The 13,013-nt window shown below is 32.8% G+C and overlaps 1 protein-coding gene across 2 annotated transcripts in view; it reads right to left on the bottom strand.

Moving 5' to 3' along the window:
- Positions 1 to 13,013, bottom strand: part of CSMD3 (CUB and Sushi multiple domains 3) — a 1,221,727-nt gene that overhangs the window by 307,149 nt on the left and 901,565 nt on the right. For both annotated transcript variants that reach the window (XM_032858445.1, XM_032858446.1), the window contains 2 exons: positions 6,050 to 6,241; positions 1,542 to 1,668 (listed from right to left, as the gene is read on the bottom strand). In XM_032858445.1, coding sequence (XP_032714336.1) covers positions 1,542 to 1,668; positions 6,050 to 6,241 — 319 coding nt within the window. The remainder of the gene's footprint in view (positions 1 to 1,541; positions 1,669 to 6,049; positions 6,242 to 13,013) is intronic.

The following is a 13,013-nucleotide window of genomic DNA, read 5'->3' as shown; positions in this document are numbered from 1 at the left end:
ATGAAAATCAATGTCTACCCAACCCTACCCGGCCAAATGCACAAACAAAAACCAAAAAACTATTTCATGTTAAGTCTGCTTTATATCTAATCTACACAAAATTAGTGTGTGATATTTTTTGTGGCCAGTGCCAAAAATTAGAAATCCGATTATAAAAACAAGCTCATTTATCTCTCTACATATATCACATTCATGTTTGATATGTGAATAATTACAACTTTAAATTTGTATTGTAATTTAATATCAAATATTGTTCCTTAAGTTAGAAAAATTCCAGAATACTGTTAAATTTAGTATTTTCAAGTTTACTAATTCTAATATTTAAATAAAACAATGTATGATCTACACTAAAGAAACACAGGCTGAGAATTGGTCTTATGTAGTCTATTTTGAGGTCTGCAAATTCCCTTGCAAAAGTAATCCACCAGTTGAACAATTCACGGAGTGTGCCTTTCAGCATGTTATATGAAGGATCATACTTGTTTCCTATTACCACCGTCACCACCCAGAAGACTGTCTGAAATTTCATTTATATAAAACAACAATTCTTAAATTTAAAGCCATTGTTTTGAGAGTGATAACACACCAGAAGCCTGTCTGAAATTTCATTTGTATAAAACAACAATTCTTAAATTTATTTATTTATTTGACAGACAGGGATCACAAGTAGGCAGAGAGGCAGGCAGAGAGAGAGGTGGGGAAGCAGGCTCCCTGCTGAGTGGAGAGCCCGATGTGGGGCTGGATCCCAGGACCCTGAGATCATGACCTGAGCCGAAGACAGAGGCTTAACCCACTGAGCCACCCAGGTGCCCCCACAATTCTTAAATTTAAAGTCATTGTTTTGAGATTGACAACACACCAACTAGCTCAGATTTATTCTGAGTGGAGGATTTATTTGTTCATTTATTAATCTGTTCCCAATCAAAGCCATAATAGTTAAATTAGGATTTAAAAAACATGGTAGCCTTGTAAACCTGAAGGCTGTTATTTTAGGAGGTGATGGTTCTCCCCTCATCTAAGGGTCGATAATGTGAAGAATTGTGGCCACCTAATTAAACGCAAAAGGAAACAGAAATCAAAAGAGGTAGAGAGCTGATGCTCCAGAAATATTTCTAAAGCCAGGAAAAACAGAATATTACTGAATTCCCTTCTATGATTATTTCTTCCAAATGTTCATGAGGCTGAACTTAAAACAGTGACCTGCACAACTTTATATCCTTGTCAAAATGGTGGACTTAGCATCTTGAATCATCAAGAATTGAAAGATTAAAGTCTCAAAGAAGCATAAAAATATTCTTAATCTCTGTGGTCTATTATAACTATGAAAATCTTCCCTCTAGGGATTATATGAGCTACCACTGTGACCCATAAATCAATAAATCATGCTTCTGAATATTTTTCATACTTTAAACAGATGAAAACCACATTTTTCTTTCCCAAGGCTAAAAATATTAAAAAAACTTAATGCTTGATATTGTATATTGAGGCTGATCAGAATTTTCCGATTCTCCAGTAATTTTGAGAAAATGAAATCCATTTACCTGACAATGTTTCCTGGATCTACCTCAATCATCCACATGCAACGCAGATTATTGTCATATGGAAAGGGATAGCCAGGAGATAAGATTCTTCCTGATGATTCTCCTTTAAAACGACCTCCACATTCAGCTATAAAAAAATAATAATAAATTAAGTCATAATTTAATGCCAATCTTTGCAAAACCAATTAAATGAATTTCTCAAAAATATATATTTTTTACCTTAAGGAAAATAAGAATTGATCATCCCTCACCTTAAAACAAAACAGCTGTATATACTTTTTCAGATTAATGTATTGGTTGAAGCAAAAATATACTATACAATAAAACAATAAAGTCTCAAGTTAGATCACATAAAAGATAGTAAAATTAACCTAATTAGAGAATTTAAAGAAAGGACACACTCAAGAACTCTGATTTTAGTATTCAAAGATTTTAAGATGTGTTGTTAAATAATGATAACTTAAAAAGGGAAAACAGATGGCAAGTTGCTCACTGTGCCTTGATTGCGGTCTGAATAATTCATCATCTTGCTACCCCACCTCTGAGAAAAACTAATCTTTACTGCAGTCCCTCAGGCCTTCTAAATTTCATTGTCCTTTTATTCCCCTTTAAATCACTCTAAACTCTTTCCCTTTTAACCTCCCAAAAGTCAAAGTGGCATTTTTATTAGATTTCTCACTTCAGTAAAATCTAGTTTAGTTTTGATTTAATGGGTCCCTAAATTTTATAAAACTCATCAAATTAAAAATGTTAAGTATTGTCATACAATATAATTTTTTTTAATCTCTTGGAAGATTTCCTTTCCATTTTGATGCTATTTAATACATTGAGATGTCTGTAGAGGTTTTACTTCAATATACAGATAAGCCAGAATGGGCTGTCTGTATTGGAGATGAGAGAAACTGAGTGTTGCAGTTAGTATATTGTGCTACATCTCTAACCCTTGAAACAAGCATAACACTGTAACACATAACACATTTGAAAATTATCCAGATTATTGGATAAAAAAACAAACCCTCAAAACAAAAACATTTTACTTTGTGCTTAAATGTTTGAAGGTACTTCTGTATTTGTTTTTCTTGTTTTCCGCACTGTTTCTATCTTACTCACGTTCAATGGCTGAATTAAGCTTCTTGGGTTTACATTGTTTTGTTTTGTTTTTATGATTGGAGCAAAGATAGTCAATGACAAACTTTAAGCATTTGGAAGAGACCTAATAACAACTGAATGCAATGGTTCAAATGTGTCGGCTCTATTCATATAGGTAAATTTATTTCAAAGATTTGTATGTATTATATTTCACATTAGTTTTATGTGTCAACTTGGCTACGCTGTAGTATCCAGTTATTTTATCAAACACTCATGTAGATATTGATGTGAAAGTATTTTATAGATGAGGTTAACATCTATGATCAGTTGAGTTTAACAAGTTATCCTTTGATAATGTGAGTAGCCCTCACCTAGTCAGTTGGAAGGCTGTAAGAACAAAAACTGAGTTTCCCAAGACAAAAGGAAATTCTTCAAAACTGCAGCATTGAAGTCTGCTGAACTTCCAGCTTTTGACTTCCCTGTGGATTTTGAACTTGTCAGCTCCCACAACTACATGAGTCAATTCCTTAAAATAAATAAATCTCTTGATAGATGATAGATAGATAGATAGATAGATAGATAGATTTAGATATTCTACTGATTCTATTTCACTGGAGAATGCTGGCTGATACACACACTTATAGAGGAGAAGCAACTTTATTTTGTACTGCAACATTATTTTAATATACAATAACAAGTTTGTTATTTTTAACAAAAATAAGAAGATACCAGTATTTAAGATGTTACCATCACTTACTTAGATTTTTCTCATTTTTAACAAAAATGTAGATAACTTTGCACTATGTAACTATTTTAATTCATTTTATGTCATTTCTTTATATTTTATCACTATTATGGCATACATATACTATGAGAACAGATTTGATATTCATTCATACAGACTAACTTTTAATCAATTCAAGATCACACTGAAGTTTTGTGTACTGTGTTGTATCTTGAATTTAAACTTAGTTCTTTTTTATCCATATTTCTTTTCTACAAATTTTACTTGGTGTTTTGACTTCAAATGAGCCAGTGAGATATGCCATAACACTAGAGTTCCTATTCTAACAGAAGTTTTATATTAAAAATGAAATAGTATTTAAAGAAGGTATGTAGGTTAAATCCTTCTGGCTATGGTGTTTCAAAAAATATTTGTTTGATCCATGTATAAGCTTCAGAAACACAATTACCTAGAAACGATCCATATAACAGAAAAAGTTTCTTATGTGAGACAGGCAAATACATAGGCATAATAGATATTTAAGGTTAGTGAGCACAGAAAATTATGCTCTTAGGCCAGGTGGTGAAGCTATTAATTTTTGCCAGTAGAGAACAGCATCTAAAATAGAATTTCATCTTCTGTCATCATGGAGATCATCAGCATGACACACCATGCATCCAACTGTTTTCAGCTGTTACTCCTGACCATCCATCATTTAAAAAAAGAAAAAAAAAATAGTTTACCCTTCTCATGAAATCTTGAGCAGTTATCAAGTCAGTAAGTTTTTTAAAGGTTTTTGTTTTTTTTTTTTAAGATTTATTTATTTTATTGCTGGATGAAATGCAGAAGGAGAGGGAGAGAGAAACTCTAAGCAAAATCCATGCTGAGTGTGAAGCCCGAGGTGGGGGTTGGATCTCAAGACCCTAAGACCACAACCTGAGCCAAAACCAAGAGTAGGATACCTAAGCAACTATGTCATCAGGCATCCCTTCTGACTTGGGGGATTTGTAAATGTAAAGTGCATTGATTTATTATGAACAGAATTAAAATCTTCTGACCAAAAACCAAATATCATTTTGTTTACACAAAATATTTTAAAAAAGAAGAATGTCTTTAGCTTGGTTCAACATATATAGAAAATACATGTGTTTTAATATATTAATATATTAATATATTTTAATATATTTGGTTTGTGATCTTAATTTTAAGGACAGCATGGAAAATCAGTGTTTACAATTTATACTATAGTGCAACTGTAATCCTTAATGGTTTTCTGAATATATTACATAGTCACATCAAAGAATACAATCTCAGAGAAAATTAATCAGTGCTTTATTTTTCTCATAACTAATGCCAGTGGGCTAGCTGTTGGTCATATTCCAGAATCCCAAGCTTTGTTAATTTATGTTGGTTATTATTATAGATATTACCCTCATAATCTATCCAAAATCTGATGCCATCTGAAAAGAAAGGCCTATGATTACATTTTGGTTAGATAAAAACATGTTTGCTTCCTATGTAAATCAATGTTTCAAGAAACCAACAGAGGCCTTGTGACATCAAACACACCATGTAATTAGATGCAAGGCCTTTAATGACTGGAATTTCACTTTTTTCTTCTTGCATTCTAGTAGGTTTTATGGAGATTCCTATGTCAAACATATCAACTAACAAAGAAATTTTGAAGGTTTAAGTTTCCAAACTCATCAGTTTATATACATTAAATATGTGCAGTATTTAGATATTAGTTATATCTTAATAAAATGGTTACCTTTTTTTTAAGTGTTGATCAATTTTATTTATATGGGCCTGATGCAGAATGGATTTGTGCCTCCACAAATATCATCAAGAAACAAAAATGGCTAAAGAGTGGCTACATGTTGTTCTCTACTAAGGAGTCAATGTTTTGTTAAAATGTTTCCTTTTGCTGGTTTCTCATTCAAGCCAGACACCTACAATTTATCCTTGGAGCGGCAAGAAAGCAAAATTCAAAAACCAGAAAACAAAACAAAAAACAAAAACAAAACAACAAAAAAATTCCACCCCAAACTGGTGTCTTTATCAACACTTTTCTATACACCCTCTTACCCACACATACCTAGTCATTCATTTATTGATCTATAATTTGGTAATACTCCAGCTGTGCAATGAGCTCATGATCCATTCTCTAGCTTCGTAGAGACAATATATCTGATGTCACTTGCTTCTTCTTTTGAAATTGGTTAATTTTGTTATGCTACATACACCTCAGAAAAGCTTATGTACTTCCTTAGATTTTTGAAAAAGTATATATAAAAATAAAGCTTTTGAAGTTACTGAGAATAGTTCATTGTTTTTTAATCTATCCAGACACCAGGACAGGCGATAAGTTTATTAAAACAAATCCAATCAGTGTGATTCAGTAAATGTGTACAATAAGTCTTAATATATACTTGCAGTGAGTTAAATTTTATATCAAGATAGAAGAATTAGAATGACTCCATGCACTTCATCCATGTTCTACAAAAAACGTACTTATCAATAAGACCCTTTCACTTTCCATTAATTCCTCTGACAAATTTGAGCTAGGAGTTTGTTAACTTCATGATTTTAGGTATGAGTTGTGGGTGGACAGATGAAATCCTTTGAAAAGGTACAGCATATTTGGACAACACTTCTACAGAAATAATTATGAAGATATAAAAGAGGATCCTACCAATACAGGAAGGCAGAGGATAGTCCCATGCCCTTCTTTCCCCTGTCATGCACTTGAGAAGGCTACTGCCATGGAGAGTGTAGCCTGGATTGCATCCATAAATAATAGTGCTACCAGCAAAGTGACCTTGGTCACTGATCTTGTAACCAAATTGTGGAATGCCAGGATCCTCACAATGTGAAAGTTCAAAACCTGTGATAAGAATACAAAATTATTAAAGGCAACATTTAACAGGAAGATTTAAAATTGTATAAACAGTCTTTTTCTGTTGTTTTAAATATAATTATATACTTTTCCCTAACTGTATTACTCTTATAATATTTAATTCTGATAGTATTTGACAGCCATACAAAGTTTTTTCTTAAAAATTAGAATTTGTTGTAATTTTATAGATTGATTGATTGTAATTTTAAATTTTGCACCCATGTCTAGATAACTGTACCATGGCTTGTTATAGCACTAAGTTTCTGGCTTACCTCAAGTGAATTATGGCTCATAATTAATTCTGACCAATGTGTCTTCTAGGATTATACCAACAAAATTTTAAAATCCAAGCAAAACATGTGAAATTATAACTATACAGTTAACAGGTATGTCCATTGCAAATATAGCTGTAGATTGCCTTACTTTGATAGCGCTGGAAGGAAATGATAGTCTCATACTGAAAATACAGTTTTTCAAGAGGTAATATAATAATAGTATTCAGCTTAAAGAACTCTGGATTTTTACATTCTGCTCTCTCCACAATATATAGCTTTCAAAAATTCTCACAGGAAAACAAAACAAAACAAAACAAAACAAAAAACCAATATATCAAAGCTACGTGTTGTCATTCTCTGGAGCAAAGAAATAATTCTTATGTCAGCAGTTTGAGCTTTCTGCATGAATTGTGCTGGAAACTTGGTTTCCTGAGATGAATAATCCTGGAGAAGTTCATTCACAACTAACTATACCAGTGGTGAGAGAATGCTAGGGAGCTTTATAGCCAGAGGAGGTTTATACTTTGAGGGAGAATGAGGTCCAAGCCTTACAGACATCTCTAGGTTATAATACCCGGAGGCATAGGAGGCTAACCTGCCTACTAGAGGTAGGTATTTACATTTCAAAGGTTAAAATGAGAACTCAGGATCCTTTCCATCCCATCTCCAAGCTTCAAGGGTCTTTCTCCCTCCTTTTAGGAGAGGAGAGGAAGTTGACTTCCTTAAGCTAAGCAAGTCCATTTTTCTTCATCCCTCATCCCTGGGAACTCGTAGATTTTTCCATCTGATTTCCATCATGTTATTACAGGGGTGAGGACTGGGTCAAAAGAGTGGGGGACAGCCTGCTATTATTATTACATTATTTAAATTATAATTGTTACGTCTCTAGACCCAGAAGGCACTGTGTGCATATGCAGAATAAAGTCAATAAGAACAAATATCAAAAACTTAGCAGTAATGACACAATTCACTATTAAGAATCTGAAAGAACTAGAAAAGGATACTGCATGATTTAAACCAAGCATGATAGTAGTAATCAAAATCTAGATTCCTTAGCTACGGCATTCTCATCTTTTTTTTTTTTTTTAAGATTTTATTTATTTATTTGAGAGAGAGAGAGAGAATGCATAGGAAGGAGAGGAGGGTCAGGAGGAGAGAGAGAAGCAGACTCCCTGCTGAGCAGAGAGCCACTTGGGGATGGATTCCAGGACCCTGGATCATTATCTGATCTGAAGGCAGACACTTAAACTACTGAAACACCCAGGTGCCCCTGAAGTTCTTGTCTTTAGTGTCTCACAAAGTGTCTAAATGTAAGATAAATAATAGAATGAATGTTTCAAAGATAATTAGGTGCAATTTACACCAGTTATAGCTTCTGAGACTTGAGAGCTATAAAGAATATTCTAGAGAGCTTCATGAGTTTGCAAAATTTGTGATTTCAAGACAAATGATGTTGTAGAAAAATAAAATTTTATGTGTGCAAATCATATTATAAACAAAAAGATTTGCATCTCTTTTATAGGCACAGATCTGTGACCAAATTAATCTAGATTTGAACTAGAAAACAAAAAAGCATGTATTAGTTCACATGTCAAATCGTGAATTTGCGTCATTGACTTCCTAGAATGTCAAAACAGATATTAAATCAAAAACTTGCACATCTCAAAGCACTGAATATATATGATAATTTCAGTATATTGAGGGATACATCACCTCTCAGAGAACATAAGAAGCCCCTTCTACTCTTTTCTCTAGGGTCTTAGCCATTTTTTTCTCCTGAAAACTTATAGAATTACTTAGCACATTTTCATTATTTTACAAACATTTGCTTCTTTTCTTCGTTTTTCCATAGAGTGAAATCATTTCATTTCCCCCCTCTTTTCCACAATGCCTTCCCAGCACAAATCTTGGCACACAGAGGGTGTTTAATAATTTTTGTGAATAAATGGGATTTTTAGAGGCAATTATCTTGAGGAGACAACTGAAAAAGAAAACTAAAATAATGCTGATGAGAAACTGAAGTTTATGAAACAATTTTTAAAAAAATCTCCAGGAATTTCCTGTATGGATCAATCTGTGACAGTTCCATTTGAGTGAAAATATGTTCAAATAAAGCAAATGGGGATGCCTGGGTGGCTCAGTGGGTTAAGCCTCTGCCTTCAGCTCAGGTCATGATCCCAGGGTCCTGGGAGCCCCGGGCTCTCTGCTCAGCAGGGAGCCTGCTTCCCCCTTCCCTTCTGCCTGCCTCTCTGCCTACTTGTGATCTCTGTCTGTCAAATAAATAAATAAAATCTTTAAAAAAAAAAAAAAAGGCAAATGTAAACAGCTTCAGAAACAGAACCAAACAAGAAGTTAGAAGTCGTAACTCAAATTGTGACACATATGAGATATAAAGGATCCATGGTCAAGCAAGTCAGTCTTTCAAATACAGAAGCAGAAATGGCAAAAGTAGTTAACTCTAAATTTTGAGGACACATTATTTTACATGGATCTGCATACTTAATACTACATTTAAAGTGTCCTTGCTCAAAAATTACAAGTTTGCATGCCTTCTACCAGACATAACATTTCGTTTGTCATTCAAAATGCACCCACTTCTGAGTTTTACCATATATCATTTATCAAAATAAAAATGGAAATCAAGCTCCCTTTTCTAGGTTTATTATCAAATTCACCCTTCCTTAATTTGAAAGTTCTGTAAATGTGGTTGGCAATTGCCAGTGATGAGGTAAAATGGAGAAATTCTTTGTAAATTAAGATAATTTATAATACTTTGCATTGTAGATGAAAATGCACGAGGACAATAGTATATAAGCTACAAAGCACAACATAATTTAGTCCAATTTGGTAGAATTATTGTTGCTTATTCATAAATATTCAGATCTGTCTTATCTTTATGGAAACATTCAGCTGCCAGTCTTTTCACTGAAAAGCTCAAATACTTGAAACTGACAATTAAATAAAGATGTGTATGAAAAATCCTATATACTATAAATTATTCACCATTCCTCATGAAATTTGATACTCTGGTGAAATGGAAATTTGTAGAGCACAAAATGAACTGAAAATCCCCATTACCTAAATCCTTTTGACTTAATGAATGACTTTTACACTGAGACTTAATTCCTTTCCTGCCACCATTAGTATAAGGATTTCTAATTTATTTTTAAGTCATTATTTGAAACCCATACAAGAATACCAAGAATAACATAACAACTTCTTCATCTGGCTCTATCAGATTCTGGTAAGTGGCTTCAGATTAATATTAATATTATTTCTGATTAATATTCATATTAATTGATCATATTCATATATTCTTGAGAAATAAATATGATAAAACAAGTTAAAGCTCCGTTTTGTTCCCTTCTCAGTCCTTCACTGATTTTTCCCTACCAAGAGCTAGCAAATATTCTAAATTAGTATATTATTTTCACACCTTTTTAACATTTTTATCACACATCTATATACCTATGAACAATACATAGTATATTTTGCATTTATACATTTAAAAAATTTTTATTTATTTAACAGGGAGAGAACGAGAGAGAGAGAGCGCACGTGGGCATGTGAGCACGAGTAGGGGAAGGGACAGAGGGATAGTGACAAGCAGACTATCTGCTGAGCAGGGTGCCTGGCTCTGGGGCTCCATCCCAGGACCCTGAGATCATAATCTGAGCCAAAGTCAAATGCTTAAGCATCCAACTACCCAGGTACCCCACAAGGATTTATACATTTTATAAATTATACAATTATTTTCAAATTTCTTCTGAAGCTTTATTTATTGCCCAGCATTGTATTTTAACCTTTACAAACACACACATCACACACATAAACATTTTATTCATTTTCACTACTCTGTGGTATTTCATCAGAAACATACTCCAAAATTGATTTATTTATTTTCCAACTGATGAGCATTTACACTGTTTCCAATTATTCCGTGGTACAAAAAGGCTATACTTTTTGGTTTCCTTTTTGCACATGTTACAAACATTACTATCCCATGTAGGGTTCCAGAGTTCATTTTGTCTTAAGAGTCCATCAAAATCTTCTAATCTGCTTTTTAACTTCTGCCTTGGCCTACAAAAAGATGAGTAGTTGAATTCCTACTCAACATAATTTCTGTGCAATTTGTTTATGAGCAATAACTATGTATTCACATGGAGTAATATCACATGGTCAGCAGAACAGCAAACCAATAAGGCAGATGGTTTAGCAATATAAATATTTGTAAACCCAATCTTTGAATGTAAGTGAGCATTTCTGATGGAACTTAAAAGAGATGTTTATATGCTTTTTTTAAAAAATTCAGTTAAAATGTAAATATCTACTTAATATTGTAAAAGTTACATTTTAGAGAATTTAATGGTGAATAAAGATATATTAGGTATATAGACTAAAAGTAAGAACTTTCAAATTGTTAAACAAAAAGTAAATATGTTGTTAATAAGGGAACTGAGAAAGCATGTTGGCTAAATACAGTAAAGGGTCATATCCTTTCTGAAACTAAAAACATTAATTAAAGTTTAAATAATAATGCAAGGAAACTTAAAGTTTAGATTAATCTATCGTCATCTTAATCTCTATTGAATTTGGTCGATTTGACTTATAATATTTAGTAAAATAATCTACAAGAATTATATTTAATGTTCGATTTTTAAATTCTACTTAGGCCATGAATCTTCTGAGAAAAAGTCTCATTTTAGAATTCTTTATAATTAAATGAAGATGTACACAAAATAGAATGTCAACTTTGCCACTTTAAAATTTGAAAGCAGGAAATAAAAAACAATAAAATTCACAAGCAGGAAATTTGTCCACAGTCATGCACAACAGCTGTGATAATCCTTTTTGATTCAGACATAATACAGAATATAATAGGAATGAAAAGGAGAAAATATTAAAATACTACACATTCTTTTTTTTCTCACTGGCCAAGCTAATTAAAAAAAAAAAAAGGGCACACACTTATTCCTCACTAGTCAAACTCTATGACATGTATCAAACTTTGAAACCACAAACTTTATAAGAATGGTTTAAGAAGACAATCTTTGCAGTTTTCAGAATATAGATGTAAAACATTTAAACAAGCAAAAGTTTGTAGAAATGACTGATACACATTTCCAACTGGAGGAACAGGAGATATGGTAAATAATTTTTTAAAAACATGTTAATGCTCTAAATCCCATGTATAAACCTCTGACTAGAAAACATTACTCACAGGCTTTCCTATATTTTAATTTGTTGGGCATGAAAAAGTGAAGGATATTTTTAAATGGCTAGTTTGTGTCTTACGCATCATACATTTGTACATCATTCTGGGTTAGTGAGATTCAGCTTTGCCTGAACATTAATTTTTAACCATCAGTTATTTGGTATTTGGCCAAACTGCATAGTTGGTTCATTCTAGATACATTTAGGAATGGAATTTTACTAGATATTGCCAAATTACTCTCCTAGGTTACTTTACCAACTTGCATTCCCCAAAGCCAAAAGAGTTTCATGTTCTTCAAATTGCCATCAGCATTTAGCATTGTAGGACATTTAAATTTTTACTAATGTCATGAATATTAATATTATTAAAGCAGAGGTTCTTGCTAAACAAGTATTATTTTTCTCAGAGTTCTTATTTTGATGTTACATAATTTATTTCTGCTTAGTCTGCTTAGAAAGAGAGGACCTCACCTTTAGTGATACAAATCTAACAACAACAACAACAAAAATAACCCAACTGTAATAACGTATTATTTTCGGTTTAATTTTCTCAATTTCTATTAAACATTTTTTGTTTGTTTGATTACTGCCTACCTGAGGCTACTTTTGTATGAAATTTCTTTTCATTTTCTTATTAATTTATAGGATTCCTTTCTGTAGAGTTTATATTTTCCTGTTACATATATGGTAAATATTTCCTAAAAATGTCTCATCTTTCTACTCTGTTTATGGTGTTTTTTGCTACAGAAACATCTAAAAAATATATGATGACTGGGACTTGGTCAGGAAAATAGAAGCCACTTAGACATTTTGAATTGCTAAGATTCCATACATTAGAAATAGGTACATCTTTATTCTTATGGTATTGAGGGAAAATATAAGAAATGCAGACAGTGTAAAGGTCAGAAGACCACTGCTGGCTTTCAGGACATCCTGGAGTTCAGGGAACATGCTATCACATAAAACCACCTGCCCGCATTGCAATCCCACCTGCTGCACCATAGACCTTAATGGTTTCTCCATCCACTCCACCTCTAGGCTCTCACAGGGCTGCCTTTAATTGGCAGAATCTAAGTAGAGGTCTTCACTGGCCAGAGTATGGGAAATACAGTTGCCAGGTTGTTAGTCTCTACACTTCAGGGAAGTGCTTAGAAGGGCAGAGATGTTACTGACTACTGACAGGTTTTTGCTTGTGTATCTTGTTTTAGAAATCTTACTCCACCTTAAAGACATAGCTGTTCTAGGCCACACCTTTTTTTTCTATTTTATTT

The sequence above is a fragment of the Lontra canadensis genome, unplaced genomic scaffold (assembly GCF_010015895.1).
Source record: "Lontra canadensis isolate GAN:19392208 unplaced genomic scaffold, GSC_riverotter_1.0 scaffold15, whole genome shotgun sequence".
Taxonomy (NCBI): domain Eukaryota; kingdom Metazoa; phylum Chordata; class Mammalia; order Carnivora; family Mustelidae; genus Lontra; species Lontra canadensis.
Note: the sequence above shows the minus strand (reverse complement) of the source record. Positions and strands in the feature narration are given on the sequence as shown.